This window comes from Eulemur rufifrons, chromosome 1 (assembly GCF_041146395.1).
Source record: "Eulemur rufifrons isolate Redbay chromosome 1, OSU_ERuf_1, whole genome shotgun sequence".
NCBI lineage: Eukaryota > Metazoa > Chordata > Mammalia > Primates > Lemuridae > Eulemur > Eulemur rufifrons.
The window spans coordinates 3,982,465-3,998,479 of NC_090983.1; the positions used below are offsets into that span (position 1 = coordinate 3,982,465).

A 16,015-nucleotide genomic window follows, 5' to 3' on the forward strand; every position below is an offset into this window, starting at 1 on the left:
TTTTGTGTCTGGCTTACTTTACTTACAATAATGTTTTCAAGGTTGTAGTGTGTGTCAAAATTTCATTTTTTTCCTATGGCTGAATGTTGTCCCTTTTATGCATGTACTACATTTTGTTTATCCACTGATTTGTACTTCTTATCTTTTAATTGGTCCCCTGACTCATAGTTATGTCAATTCTCCTGCTCCAATAAACCTCAGTTGTTCTGGAGTAGCCATGAAATTCGGTCCAAATTTCTCTGCCTGCTACTGAGAACCTATACCATCTGGCCTGGGTCTATAGAGACAAACCTATTCCCAGGTAAAATGGAAATATCGGCTATCAAATGAACATATGCCTATACTTATCCTGCTTCTATAGCTTTGTCCATGTTGTTTCCTTTGCCCGGAATGATCTCCTCCTACCTCCTCAGGCCAAAGCCCCACTCATCCTTTACGTAGTCAGGACTAATCCTACCTGCTTCTTACTGTCTTCTACTTTCGAGAGGCAAAGTGACTCTTCTCTTTTCTAGACTTCCAGAGGACTTTGTGCTGTGGCATTTAATTACCTACCTTTGTCTCTTCTACTCTATTTCTTGAAGGCTGAATTCACATCAGAGTTATCTTTTTCTGTTGCACCGTGCTGAGCACTGGGAGTTTGCACCAAACGGGTACCAATACATATTTGCCCAACTGACTCCATACGTATCAAAAAGGCTGAGAGATGAATTCTCCCAGACACCCGGCAGTCAGCATGAGGCCGTGCGAAGACATTTACATTTTAAGTGAAATAAAATACCAATTATTTAGGACAAAACATAGTAACTGTGGAAAGGATAGTGATCAATTTAGAGGAAATGACTAAAAAGCTGAACCAGAGGAATGATTTGGACCTCAGATGTCTGGCAAAGCATAAAGAATTGTTACTAAACAAAATAAACTAGTGTTTTCACGTAAGAAGAGAAACAACCAACTGAGGCAGGGCAGGATGGGACTCTGGAATGGGATTCGGCGGGACGCGCGGGATCAGGGAGGACGGAGTGGAGCACAGGACGCGCAGGACCTGCCCTAGGCCCCGAGGGAGCATCAACAGCTTCTCCTCCGTCCCTGCTCGCGTCGGTCCCGCCGCCAGGGCTGCTCGGCGAGCGGCCCGGAGTCTTCCCTGGACCGGGCCTTGGTCCAGCTGTGCCCGGTGTCTGAAGCTCAGCCTTTCGGTAGAGTGTCCCTGCCCGGCCACGTCTCGCTCCTGGGGACATGGGCGGGACTGCGGCGAAGGAGGGCAGCCGCTGGCCCTTGTCACCTGGGCCCCTCTGATGGGCGGGGGCTCGCACGCCACCTCGTGGTGGGGACGGGCCTTGCCGCGGGGCCTGCGCCGTCCTGGGCCCGGGTCTACACAGACCAGCTGCCTGGGGTGTTTAACCCCACTGCTCCACTATTGGGGCAGGCAGCCCGGCCGTGACTCTTCTTTGCTCGTGTCGTTAGTAACGACGGGGGCGGGTTTGTGGCCCAGAGTCGCTGTCGTCTGCGTGCGACGTCCTCCCCACGCTTCTCCGACGGCGCCCGGACACGTCCCCGGGGAACCGCAGCTACGGACGGCGACAGGCAAAGCCATGGGCGCCGGCACCGCGCGGCTCCCAAGTCCGTCCAGACCCGGAGGCGGCGTCCCCGGAGCCTGGTTGGCCCAGGACGGCTCTGCGCGAAGGGACGGCCGCTGGGCCCGCTTCACAGACGGGAAGACCGAGACTGGAGTCGCCAAGGGCCTTGTCCAAGGCCCCAGAGCCGAAGCGGACGAACATGGGGCCGACAGCAGAACTAGGAGACAGCCCGGGGCACCGCAGCCCCGAAATCCGCTCCCGCCTGCGCCGCGGGACCCTGCGGCCTCCTCCCTCCGCCCGCGGCGCGGTTGCCACGGAAACAGGGGGCCGTGGCGCAGGCGCTGGAGCAGAACGGCACTGCGCAGGCGCAGCGTCTCCGTTGCTAGGGACGCCTCGCGTCCACCTGAGAGGCCGAAGTGAGGTCCAGTCCGAGCCGGGGCGCGACGCGAACGATAGAACCCTCTTCTCAGCCCCTGCGCGCTCCGGGCCAGCGAAGCATCCACGACTGTCGCCTCTCCCTGAGAGGATATCCCCGGTCCCCGCCCTCCCTCCAAAAGCGTCCCCCTCAGCCCCTGGGCGCCCCTGGTGGTGCCCCAATCCCTACAGACAGCTGCCCTTCGGAGGGCAACGCAAGAGCTTCCCAGCGGGCGCGGGAAAGAGGGAAAGTAGCCAGCCATGTCGAACGAGTAAGTGGTGGCTCCCAGCCATAGCCATGGGGCGGGCTTCTCAGAGCCAGAGGTGGCTTGCTCTGCTTCTCTTCTTTCCGTTTTAATCGTCTCCTCTCCCTTTCTACTGCCTTCCCCTCCCCTCCTTCTTTTTACCCTTTCGCAAATTCAGATATGCCGCAGGATGGCGTATCAGCTTCTGGTGGTCAGGAATAGAATACGCCTAGGTCTCCCCTCCCCCACGCATTCCTGCCACCCCGTGGAGATGCGCTCCGGGGGGCACTTATGCCACTACTTATGCCCAATGAGCCCTTAGTGATGTCTTGCTCAGGAGCCAGCACGTCCATTTGGTCTGCTTTTTTGTTACTCTTTCCCAGTAATAAATGGATTGCTTTGTGAGAACACCCAGGTCCCAAAATTTCAGTCTAGAAAGATCTTGAGGAAGCATCTTTGTCTTTGCTTTGCACCAAGGACAGTCAGGTGTCGTGATACGGAAAAGGCTGTGGACCTGGCACTGGACCATGTACACAGCACTGACGCACAGTCCTCCCACTCGGTCTTCACAATAGTAATTCCAAACACGAATCACGGTGCCGGCTCTGCGTGGGCACTGTCCTAACAGCTCCTTTAATCTTCACAGCAACCGTGTAACATAGGGCTGTTACTATTGTTATTTCCGTTTCACAGACGAGGAAGCAGGTCCAAGGAGGTGAAGGAGCTCATACAGCAAGTGGACGGTGCCAAGCAGGCACCGTAGCTCCAGCCTACACTGTCACTATTACTAACCCTACCTTCTAGGCGAGGAAATAGGAGCAGAGAGGTTAAGAGTTTGCCACATTTGGGGAGGGAAGGGAGATCAGGATGTCAGTTTGGGACCTGTTGAGTTTGAAGCGCCTGTTGGGCACCATGGGGTCCAGCAGTGACCCTGACAGGAACTGGTTCAGTGAAGTGATGAGATGGGAAGATTCATTCGCGTGAGCATAGGAAGAGAGAAATCCTAGACAGTGAGCACAGCTAACTTTCTAAAGGAGTTTGCTGCACAGGAAAGGAAATAGGTTGGTAGCTAGTGGCAGGGGAAGTGGGTCTGGAGACAGATTTACTTTTACAATAGGGACACAATAGCACGTTTATATGCCGAAGGGCTGGCCCAGTGGTAATGAAACCTGGACTGATGATATCGGAGGAGGAGGGAGAAGTAGGTGACGTCCTCAGTGATGGCTTTAGATACAGAGGCTCAACATTTAGCAACGGGAACAGGTGGGAAGATGCTCTGGGGGGGGCCTGGGCAGATGATGGTAGACGGAAGATGATGGCGACTGGGGGGCTGTGCTGACAGCGTGTGATGAAATGGGACGCAAAGCTGGGAGTGTTGGGGGAGGGCGGGACGATGGTCTGGAGGTGCAATGAAGAGAAGGACGCCCTTGACCTGGCTGCACAGCCAGGGCAGAAAGGCTCCGGGGGAAGGGAGCCTCCACCGAACGAGCTTCGGGGCAGGGCCAGGCCTTCCTTAAGGCAAGAAGGCAAAGAAATTATTCAGGGAAGACTATGATAGCTAGATAATATTGGAAGAATTAGAAGATTTTATTATGTATAAATAACTGGGAGAGAATTCCATTTTGAAATATTTCGATTTCCTGGGGAAGTACATAGTATGTCTAAATATTCAAGTTTTTCTCTCCCACCCCACTCCCCAGTTATAGGAAAACTGCCAAGCTGTGGAAATAACAATCTGGTCTTTTTGAACTTTCATATTCAGTCATCTCCACCCACAATGCTCCTGACTTCAAAATCTGTAACAGTTCTAGGTCACATGCTCAGCCCTGAACGCAAGCGTCTACTTTTAAACAATGATAAGTAGTCACATGGATAAAATACTACCTTCTCTTTACAAGGTGCATTTAAAATTGCACGAATACTTTCGCATCTGTTATTCCATCCCCCAGTAATCCTCTGAGGTGTCCGGAGTAGGTGTCATTACCTAGACGTGGCAGCTGAGAAAGCGTGGGACAAGGAGGCCAAGTGACCTGCCTGAGACGAGCTGCCTCAGGAGAGAGGCTCTGATTTCAAACTCACGGCACTTTTACCTTTACAAACCTCCTTGCCATACCCAAGAGAAACAAAACCACATGTCCACACAAAAGCTTGTGCAGGAATGCTCACAGCGTCATCATTTACAATAGCAAAAAAACCAAGGAAACAACCCAGTGTCCATCAGCTGATAAAAGTGTAAACAAATGTGGTGTATCCATGCAATGGAAAATTATTTGGCAATATAAAGAAACGAAGGACTGATTTCATGCTACAGTGTGAATGAACTTTGAAAACATTGTGCTAAGTGAAAAGAACCAGGCACAAAGGGCCACCTGTTGTATGATTCCATCTACGTGCAACGTCCAGAATAGGCAAATAGAGACAGAAATTAGATTAGTGGTTGCCAAGGGCTGGGAGGAATGTGGAACAGACAGTGACTGCTTACTGGGTCTGGGTTTCTTTTGGAGTGATGCAAATGTTTTGGAATTAGATAATGGTGATGGTTGCATAATTCTGAAGATACTAAAAACCACTGAATTGTACACTTGAAGAGTGAATTTTATGCTAGTGAATTATATCTCAATAATGCTCTGATTAAAAACCATCTTGCCACATCTCTTGTCTCACGTCTTCCCGGGCACCGGCTCAGGCAGAGGCAGCCAGGACCGCAGGGCAGCAAGGTGAGGCGAGACGCAAGCCCAGACGGGCTGAGAGGGAGGCGGGGGCTCCACAGGCTGGCGTGGCCAAGGCACCGTGCCCAGGTCCCTGGCAGTCCCGCGAGTGACGGGGGTGTGGTCGCGTGGAGGGGCGTCAGGCAGCCCGGGAACTGGAAGGCAGGAAGCCAGAGAGAATCTCTAGGGAGGAGGTCCTGGCAGAAAGAGACAGCGCCGTCTCCCAGCACTGAGGAAAACAGGCAAAGGTGCAGGGATCGGCGTGCGCCCGTAACTGCTAACCATTTCCCGTCACCCAGCAATCCTTGCTCAGTCTCTCCAGACCAGGGTCCCCGGAAAGACAACAGGTGAGGGAGAAAGAGGCTGCAGTCCACATGGCAGGACCTGGAAGGCTCAAGCCACCAGGACTGTCTTTGGCCAAAAGTTCCAGTTAGGGCTGAGCTCTGCATGGCCCCAGAGGAGTCCTTCTTCAGCCCTGATTGAAGCCACCAGGGGCATGTACGGGGGCAGCGAGGCTCCCCTGGCTGGGCTGCCCCACAGCAGGGCCAGGCCCCAGGTGTCTGTGGTTTCCCCCTGGTGGGAACAGGAACCTCCTCAACCCGATCCCTTGCAGGTTCAAGTCACCTACCTGCACGCTCTCAGCCTCCTTGGGTGCTGTACAGACTTCATGCTTGCTGGCGTGGCACATGTTTGGAAGCATGAGATGCCTTTTATCTTTTACAGCCTATTCCAGCCCCACATTTAAAAATGACTAGATTTACTTATAGTGTTCCATATATTATTGCTGAATTCTTGGTAATAGTAGGTGTACACGTCAGCCCGAAGAGTTTCCTGTCTTTATGGCTTGTCTCTTGAGGCAGGAATGGATGTTGCCTTCCACTTGTTCTGATCTTCTTCTATAGCTGGCATTCTAGAATTTTCTTCAGCTAGATTGTATGTGGATCATACCATGTTAATTCCTAAATATTTAATATTCTTTATTAATAGTATGAATGGAGTTTCTTTTTTCATTTTTTCCTCTGCATTTAGTTTTTGTGGGTGTTATCTAAGTCTCGAGATTTTGCTGTCCTAATTGAGTTATTATTTTTTGTCACTGATTTCCTTGTATTTTGCAGTCATGCCATTTACAAGCTATGGTATTAAACATCTTTTATATTAATCCCTTATATATCTCCTTCAACCTTTTTTACTGCTCATTTTTGAGGGCATATGTCTAACAGTTCTCCACTGAAGATATATGTGTTCTCTGGTGTTTGGCATTTGGAAGGCGTCCTCATCACCCATTCCTTGCGGGGGATGGGGGTGGGGGGCGGGGGGGGGGGCTGCGTTTTAATCAGGCCTGTGCTGTAAGTTGAAATTTTCAGGCATCTTCTTGGCATCTGTAGAAATAAGCTCTGATTTTTACTCATCTGCTGCTGTACTCGGTTAAGCTTTCTTTTAGGGTGAACCGGCAAGCATTCCTGCCATGACCCTTCCTGGGTGAGAGGGAGCGATTCTTTTCATCTGGACTGAGTTCTGTTTTCTAAGTGGAATTTCAGATCTGAGTTCTAAACAAAATCAGCCTATAATTTTCCCCTTTCATGTTGTCCTGGCAGATTTAGGCCCCAAATCCTATTTAGTCCACAAAACAAATTGAGCACTGTTCCCATGTTTTATGTCGACAGTTGTGTTAGTGTGTTAGCGTGTTGGCCTGTTATATGTTCAGGCCATGTCTCCGCTCAGGTCCACGAATGCCTTGAGTTACTGACCCTTCTCGGATTCTAGGACTCTGAGATTTGGCAAACCAACACCATGCTCAACTTCTTCATACCCTTCCCAATTTTAAATTCTCCAAGCAGGTATTTGATAGCTGCTGTTTACTGTTATACAAAGCCTGTCCGTTCCCTCGATCCCTTGCTTCCTCTCTGCTTGTCTCTCTGAGGCTGACAAGCCGAATGCCAGAATGTGCCAAGTGCTTTGAGCAGGCGTAAGATGTTGCTTTTGTTGTTGTTCTTTTGAGAGATGGTCGCTATTGTTGCTCATGGTCAATAACATTGTTTATTAATCACTAATTATGCAAGGAGTGAATGTCCTGTGCTAAACGTAGTTCTAATTTTCTGATAATAACCTTCTCTTTTATAATAAAACTGTCTGGCAGAGTGCTTTTTCACTAGCAATATCTTTTAAATATTGCTAAGTTTTGAGAAATCTGGTCCTTGAACGCACTGGGGATGGAATTCCAGAGGCAGAATTCAGTCTCCCAACTCGATGGGGAAAGAAGCGTTCTGGTTTATTTATGAACTCAGTCTTTGTTTTCTGTGTCATCACATCTGTGCCACATGACTCGTTCCTCATTTGCTTTCTTCCAGCGAATGGAAGCGATAAAGTTTAGCGTTTCAGAGCACGAACTCTGGAGCCAGAGTTGAATGCACAGATCCTACATTCAGATCCTATGACTTTGCGCAATGACTGCTCTGTGCCTCAGTTTCCCCATTTGTGAACAGAGGTAACAATTATACCTCCTCGTAGGGTTATGTATCACCTGAGTTATCATATATAAGCTATTACCATTGTCGTCATCGTCGTTGTCATCATCGTCATCTGAACCAAAAAGACTTTTAGCTACGCTTTTAACTTTTAGCCAGAAGGATAAAAAGAAGTACATGTGGTCAGTGCTTCAGTAAATGATGGTTACGATGGTCCTTTGTGGGGAAGTCTGCCGCACATCTGAGATGTGGAATGTCAGGTGGTGGCCTGGAGCAGAGGGTGCCTGGAGGGGAATGCTTAGTAATGACCTTGGGAGGTAGGGGAGGGACTCCAGTTAAACAGGGTAGGTTGAACATGTGTACTTAACTCCACTTCCTTCCACTTCCTCCTGCATTGTCTCTACAGTGGCAATAAAGGATTTAAGAGGCTACGAACGCAGGAGAGCAAAGAGCACATTTGAGCATTTGACAAGAGATATCAAAAAATGCAGGAGGGAAAGTAGACACAGAGGAGAGGAAATGGAGGGAGGATGGAGAACAAGGCCCTGAGGGCCAGCAGACAGGGATAAAAAGCCAGCAGCGCTCTGGGAAGAGGGCAGGGGCTGGGCCTTCTGCAGTGGGGCTGCGCTTGCAGGGCTGCTTGCAGACTCGTGTATGGCGCAGCTAGGCCGCCGATCACTATGCACCCGAGCTGTGTAAGTGGGGGCCAAGCCGCTCCCAGCCTGACAGAAGATGGCACATGCAGGCAACCTGGACTTGGAGTTGCCAGGCACGGGAAAGCGTGGGAACAAGAGCCAGGCTGGCTGACAGCAAAGGGGAGGCGATTGTCCTGGGCCCCTTGCTCCACTTGCTTTTCCATCAGAGGATTGGGGCCACCCTCCCCCGTCAGCATAGAGAAAGACCGTACAGACACCAACATTTGCGGGTTTCTCCCTTGTCACAGGGAAATCAAAGGTCAGGGCCCTGCACGTTCACCCCCATGGTGAAGCCCCTTCCCAGACACGCTGAACTTTTAGTTCACTTTCCATTCCCGGTTCTTGAATGTAAAAGCAGAGCCAAAAGCCATCCAAAATTTGGGGGAAAGTGTCTCTGCCATGAATGTACTGGTGTGGACAGAGTCTAGGGAAACTAGCAAGTGGCGGTGCGGTGTCCTGGGGCAGTCACGGCAGAGCCAGCACCACCCTAGGCCTCCGTGATGTAGAAGGTGCACCAACCCTCGCTGCCTTGCAGGGAGGGAGCAGGAGAGCGAGCGCCCACCTCTGTCATGCTCTTCTCCCACTCTCTGGCTTCCGTTTGTTCCACTGACCCAGCTCGCTGGAACAAGATCCAAGGAGCCCAGCCAGTGCGGGCCGTTGAGGCCTCCTCCCAGCCACAGTCTGCACCTCACTTCTTATGCTCTACGTCGTGGTTCTAAGAGTCATAGCTGTTGCCTTATCTGTAGTTCATCCATTCATTTTTCACTGCTGTGTGAGTGTCCATTGGTGAATACACAGCAGTTTATTTATCCATTCTCTTGTTAACATTATAAGAAATGCTACTGCAATCATTCTTGGTGCATATTTACAAGAGTTTCTCTAGGATATAATTGTTCATTCATAGGGTATGCACATGTTCAACTGTATAAGATAACGCTGAGTTACTTTCCAAAGTGATTGTTCCAAGTCACACTCCACCAGCTGTGTATGTGGACCAATCTGTTAACTGTTCTGGATATCAACTACTTCATCTTTAAATGGATATCATAATACTGGTGTTATGGATATGGTGAGGAGCAACTTTGTATCATTTAGGCAAAAGGCTTTTAAAACTATTTGATAATATGGCAGTGATCATACTCAGAAATCACATGTATATCAAAATGGGACATAACTTGTATAAAGAGTTGTGCAAGTACATATGGTATTCTTAGCTCACACTTGATTATGTGTTATATTTTGTTATACCAGGTGCCCAATATGTGTTGTCTTACAAAGTTATTTTTACATACTATTTTTTCTAAATTCCCTGTCTTCCCTCAGAACATATAATAAGATGTGGCATCAGACCCAAGAAGCCCTCAATTCTTTGCTTGATAAAGAATCTCAGAAGATGACAGAACCACAAAAAAGTCAAGTTTTCTTCTTCCAAATGTTAGCCACCTTCTACATAAAATATGTGCAGATCTTTAGAAACATGGAGACTGCCTATGACCAGATAGTCCATCCACAGAAACGAACACTGATCCGGAAAATATTGGATGGAGTGATGGGTCGCATCCTGGAACTGAAGAATGAAATGGTTGAATTGGAATTAACCGAGTTTCATTATTTTGATGACATCTTACAGGATCTAAAGTTGGCGCCTGTAAGTACTCTTTTTTTTTTTTCTTATTGGTTTCTTTTTGTTGTAAATAAGATAAGTAGGCTGGTACTCAATACTCTACAGACTTTTAGACATATTTACTAGTTGTTTGATGTGTTAAAAATCTAAACATTTCCCTTCAGTTACACCATAGGTCATGGACAAGGATTGGGCTCCCTTTGTTTTTGGTGCAGACGAATCTTTGCACAGTTCTTGGGACTGTTAGGCACTGAGGTTGTTGTGGTCTTACCTGACATCGTGGTGTCTACCTGGGACTGTTGGGATAGAGTAGGGTGGCCCTTCCATGAATATCCTATAGCAAAACCCTCCTGATGTCCAACAGCAGTGCCCCTACTCTGTTTCCACGGCAAGTCTCTCTCTGTAGCCTGTTGGTGGTGGGTTCCTTATTCCCAGATGGGTGCTTCTCCGCCTTTGCTTTGGGTCAGTGGTGGCCCAGGGGGATCTGTGGCTTATATGGCTATGAGCCTTTGAGCCTCAGACACCAAAGAAGAGCTCGCACTTTCTGTCTCTCTTTCTCCTTCTCTGCTCTCTCCTGTCTCCCTGCTGGCACCTGGTAACCACAGTGCCCTCCTGTGAGCATTTGGACTTTTGCTGCCAGGCACCTGGGAACTTTTCTCATGCTCTGTCTGGCTGGGTCACTGTCATGGTCCTGTGAGCTCACCCTTCATTTTGAAAGGAATGTTTTCTTAAAATAAAATCAAAAGTAAAAAGTGTTTAATTTTCCACAAGAGAGTTTAATATTTTTTCCCTTTGAAAATATTTGGGCATTTATAACGGTTATGTTTCTTTCTGAGATAGACTTCCCTAGCATTGTTATTTCATTTTGTTAGAACAGACTAATGTGAATAACTGAAATGAATGAAAATGTTGAAGATCATTCCAAAACTTTTTGTTTATTGCATTTGTTTGTAAGAGCATGGATGAAGTCACCAGATCTAATCAGGTGCACCTCACTCAAGTGAAAATATAAAGAGTAATTAGGACAAATGGGAAACAAATAGCCATGAAATCATATTCCTAAATTTAATTAATAAAGGAGTATTGAATTTATTAATTTAACTCCAAGGACACTGAGTAGCATCCCTAAAGCTAAGGGATAATGCATTGATGGGCTTTGTGTGGTGGCTCCTTCAGCTTCCACGCTCTTCACTCTGATTCTCCAGCCCTCCACTTGGCCGCTTTGTCTTTGTAAAGGCCAGGCCACAGTTGCTGAAGTGACAGAGCTACCAAGCTCCGAGAGGAGCGATGGATGAGCAGGCGTCATCCAAGAAGCCTTCATTGTAGGGGACTGTCCACAGTGATTTCTGCTAGTCCTGGAAGTAGTGATTGAACCGTGTGATGTCACCAAAGTCCACATGGTCAGGGGGTTAACCCAACAGCAGTGGTGTGGGCTCCGTGAATGCCCTGGCCAGGGAGGCACACGTCCGCCAGCTCCTGGGGATGCCAGTGCAGCCCAGTTCTGCATTTCAGGCGAAGCCGTGACCAACCCACGCCCTCTGTCTCTTGGCCTCTGTGGCCATTACCATGTAGCCCACATCTCCTCAAGGTTTGTTGGCCAGCACTCAGCTATTGGCACGGTAGGACCCTGTGCCCTGACCACAGTGGATTGGTTCGGGACGGGATTGGTTCACAGATGTGCCAGGCAGTCCTTCTCCTGAGGGATTCTGAAACCAGGACGGAGAAAGGGAGACCACTTTCTGTCTCAGAGTCTGAACTTGGTCTCCCAAACTTGTCGGTAGTTGGAAACTTTGTTAACCAGATGCTGTGAAGAATGGAGGAAGCCACTCTTCAGAGAGAAAGAGAAAGGGAAAACAAAACAGATTCATCAAGAGAAGCAGAAATAAATGCAGAATCCTAAAGGCACCTTCACCCCTGGGCACACCACCTCTGTCGCTGACAAGCACCCAACTGTGTTTCTGCCCTTGGTTCCTGAGGTGTCCCCCAAATCCTTCCTTAGCCAATGAGCCATAAGACCATTTCTGTAACTTGCCACATAAAGAACCTTTCCTAATGGGTCCTCCTGATGTAGAGAAACATGTAGTGGGTGAGAGGGGGTTTCTCTGCTCCCTAGAGCACTCGAAACCCCGGGGTATCTGGGGTGACCATAAAGCATGCCATGGATGAGGTCCAGCAACCAGCATCTGTCTTCCCTTCTCAGTTGCTGCTTCCTCACCCTCAAAATCCTAACGTTAATTTTATGGCACCAAATAGACCAGACAGAGCCACACCAATAAAGTTTTGTCTTGAACGTTGTGAAAGTACAATTGAATGTGCTGATCGATAAATAAAAGCACATTAGATAAAAGTATAATCATTCTTCTCTGACTGCCCTCCAGCCCCAGCCATACTCACTGGGCCCTGGCAGTTCACTCTCAGATCACCCAAACCACCATTGGCCGAAAGTTTTGGTATTCAAAGGCCATTTCCACCTCCCAGAAATCATGGAGATACTATCCCACCAAGTCCTAAAAATGATACCCCCTTAGGCTGTAATGCTTGGTTAGGGAAGTCCTGTCCCAAATTCCCCAGGCTGGAGGCAGGGTGTGGAGAGTCACACCCAGAATTGGAGGAAAGGGAAGCTGATCCCAGGGACAAAACCCTTTGCTGCCTGGTCTATCAGCTGGTCTACCAGAAAGTGACCGGGCAGGTCTGACTGAGCGTCTAGTATAATATCTCTCAATGGAATTGGCCAGGCCTTTAGTAGCACATCTGCCCTCCTGATTCTGGAACTGGGACTGGTAAACATTCATCTGACCACTAATTTGAAATATTTGGTCATATGCACAAGTGAAAGATAGAAGTTTGTATTTATTGTATAAAAATGTTTCATAATAAAGCAAATTGCTTTTGCAAATAATTTTTGTAATGGGGTAATTTTGGTAAAAAAAAATATGGTTTTCCAAATTATTGAAAAAACTGTGACCATTTAAATACCAATAGTGGATGTGCTAATGATCTCTGCAGCTCAATGCTTTGCTATCCCAATTTGAATTATTATTTTAGGTACTATAAGATAATACTGTATTTCTTTAAAGAAATTCATTAAGGAATCCTTAGTTGAGGCCTAATTGATAAGAATTCCTGAGTTTTTACTTTAGTGGTTAAAACAAGGTCATGATTATGATTTTCCTTTTGACTGTTTCTGTCTCCCTGGTAGAAATGCATTTCCTTCCCCCCGCCAGCCTCTCCGTCTCCCAGATGGGAATGGGAAGCGGAGTGAGTCTCTGGTGCGCACGTCCTCGCTGTACATTTTAAATGGATTTGAGTCCTGGAACTGTGACAAAAATGCTCTTTGGTTTATTCTTTCTCTTCTCTAGCAACAGTTAGACATTCCCATACCCAGGTACTTTTTGAAGGAGAAGTTGGAAGTGATAAAAGGAAGAGAGAAAATCCTCGCTCAGATATTGGCCGAGAGTGGATTAGCTGCGACTGACATGGTCTGTATATCATCTTAACAGACGTTATTCCATAATCTGTAGAACCTGCTCTTTCTGCTGCTCCTAACTGTGTGATAAACAATTGGGTTATTTTTGATTTAAGGAGAGAGTCGCCCGTTCCCCCTTATTATATGGTATATAAGAAGTTGTATAACTTTTGGATGTTTTTGGTGATATATAATCATTATATTTCAAGAGCTTAGAAATAGAGATCAAAATGTAATGCTTTGCTACTTAAGTCAGTATCTCTAAAACTAAGTTGATTATCAAGTCAGTTTAATTTTCCATCTCAAATTCACCTAGCTGAAGTCAGAAGCTAAATGTGGTTCATATAAAATAATTAAATGCTGGTATAACTTACAAGGAACTTGAAAATCTAAAAATGATGATTGACCTTTTATAACTTAAAGTTGGATGACACTTGGATCTCCTCAAATGGGCTATCTTTGGAGACAGGGAGGGAAGAATTCCTAAAGATCTGTCTGAGAGCAAGGAGCATAATCCCATTGGTTCCTTTCCCTGATGCCTTCTCTGTCCCCAGCGTTTGGGCAGCTCCACCTTCCTCCCGTGTTCACAGCATCCTAGTCCTGACCCTTACAGTGATCTCCACGCAGCATCCTGGCAGGCAGTCGTCGTCTCCCCGTCCTGTCCACCTCTGACGGGTCCACTTGTGCATTTCGGTGACTCACTGCCTGTGAAATCGGTGCCTCCCTCCTCTGGCTGGTCTTCATGGTACAAGCAGCAAGGAGGCCGCTGACCACCCGAAGTGGGACACCGCAGAGTGGAAGGAGGCACCCCGAGCAACTGTGCTGAGACTGCAGGTGCAGACCAGGGCCCGTAGGGTGGCAGGACATGTGGTCTGTCCACAAACAGTCCCCACTGGGTATTGCCAGCCTGGGCCATGCCATTAAGGAAGACTCCAACTGTATGCTGGGGATGGTAGGAGAAGAAAGTGCCCCGTCTGCCCAGCTCAGAAGACAGGTGAAGTACATGCCCGGCGTCAGCGAGCCCGACACTGTCTCTCGCATGCACGGGCACACTCCATGCTGGGCGGGGGCTTGCTCTTCTCACCTGCAAAGTGGTACCCATTCTGCAGAGCCCAGCTTGGCATAGCTTCCTTCAAGAACCCTTTCCTGACCCAGTGTCTTAGTCCATTTGTGTTGCTATAGCAGAATGACTGGATAATTTATAGGTGATAGAAATTTATTTTGCACTTGGTTCTGGAGGCTGGGAAGTCTGAGATTGAGGAGTCGCATCTGGTGAGGGCCTTCTTGCTGTGTCATAACATGGTGGGGAAGGCGTCACATGGTGAGAGACAATGTGAGAGAGCAGGAAATAAGGGGGCCAAATGCATCCTTGTATCAGAAACCCACTCCTGGGATTACAGCCTGACTCCATTCCTGAGGGCAGAGGACCATGGCACCTCTTAAAGGTCCCCCCTCTCAGCACTGTTGCATTGGGGATTAAGTTTCCAACACACAGACTTTGGGGGATACATTGAGACAACAGCACCTGCCTAACTGAGGCAACCTCTCCTCCCCAACAAACTGCTGCCTCTCTTCTGCACTGTGAGTTCCTTGGTGCCGACTCCAACGCCAACTTGCTTGGGGTCATCCAGCCATCCTTTCACCCCTGGGCTCCTGTGTCTGTGCTGTCTGTCCATGCATTGGTCAGAATGAAGCATTCCGACTTCATCTCTTCCCTTCTCACCAGGCAGTGCTGAGCACTGCAGAATTCCATGAGGATTCTATAGGGGAAAATGGAGAAGGGAGGTTACATTGCACACGCTATGGTAAAACCCTAAAAATTCCTCTTTGTGGTTTCTCCTGCCCACTGTCCCTCTTCAGCTGTGCTGGGTCAGCAGCAGGGGGTTTCTCTCCTCCTTCCTCGCCCCCCACCCAGCCATGGCCGGCTCCTCTCACCTCTGTTGGGTAGAGCAATTCGTCTCCACCCCAGCCTCATTTCAGATGTGCCAGGCACTCAGCAAAGCACAAGGGCTTCCAACTGGCCATGCTGGGCATCCGCTGTGACTGTCCCATCCCCCTTGGTGTCTCACTAGACCCCCCTCCTTACCTTAAGCTGCTTATTCCTTAAAGATACATATAATATATAAGCCAAGAGGAATTTTGACAAGTGAAAATTATTGTCCATCTCCTACAGGTAATGCTTAATATCCACTATTGGGGCCTCCTTAGATGCTCAAAAATCTTTGTAATGTTGAGTACACTACTCTAAATCCCTTGGAATTATTCCATAATAGCTGTGATTATTTTCAGAATGATTACATAGAATCTAAAGGAAATAAGTACAGTACTAACTAACATTTGCTGGGCACTATATGCATAAGTGCTTTCACATACGTCATCTGATTTAATGCCAGAATAGTACTCATTTTACTCTAACGTGCAATGCACATTATTGAAAATGTGTGCTCACTGCAAGTTTGAAGCCATGAAATCTTACTGAAAACAACCCCCAGAGGAATGGTTATGAGCAAGAGCTTCCTCAAAAGCCAGCATGTCCCGTGTGCCATACTGAGGTGCCGTATTGGGCCGGTGGTGCAGGTTTCAATGGAAAGAGGGCCCGTCTCTGTTCACACTGGCTCTTCCTCTCTACGCAAAAGAACTTGTGTGAGTGACTTTACTTCTTTCATCTTCAGTTTTAATTCTTAAGTGGTCACAGTAGCACCTGCCTTGGAGTTTGCTTGTGTGAATTTGATGAGCACATATAGGAAAAGCCCTTGGCAGCCATAGGTTCTCCGTTAATGTCCTTTCCCTCTCTGTCCCACTCCTTCCCGTGCCCCACCTCCCC

At 48.1% G+C, this 16,015-nt stretch overlaps 1 protein-coding gene across 1 annotated transcript in view; it reads left to right on the forward strand.

The window, feature by feature from the left end:
• The window catches only part of IQCA1 (IQ motif containing with AAA domain 1), a 199,992-nt gene that overhangs the window by 51,053 nt on the left and 132,924 nt on the right, over positions 1 to 16,015 (forward strand). Inside the window, exons 9-13 of the mRNA XM_069465364.1 lie at positions 1,112 to 1,193; positions 1,490 to 2,260; positions 8,717 to 8,780; positions 9,425 to 9,749; positions 13,085 to 13,204. Coding sequence (XP_069321465.1) covers positions 1,112 to 1,193; positions 1,490 to 2,260; positions 8,717 to 8,780; positions 9,425 to 9,749; positions 13,085 to 13,204 — 1,362 coding nt within the window. The remainder of the gene's footprint in view (positions 1 to 1,111; positions 1,194 to 1,489; positions 2,261 to 8,716; positions 8,781 to 9,424; positions 9,750 to 13,084; positions 13,205 to 16,015) is intronic.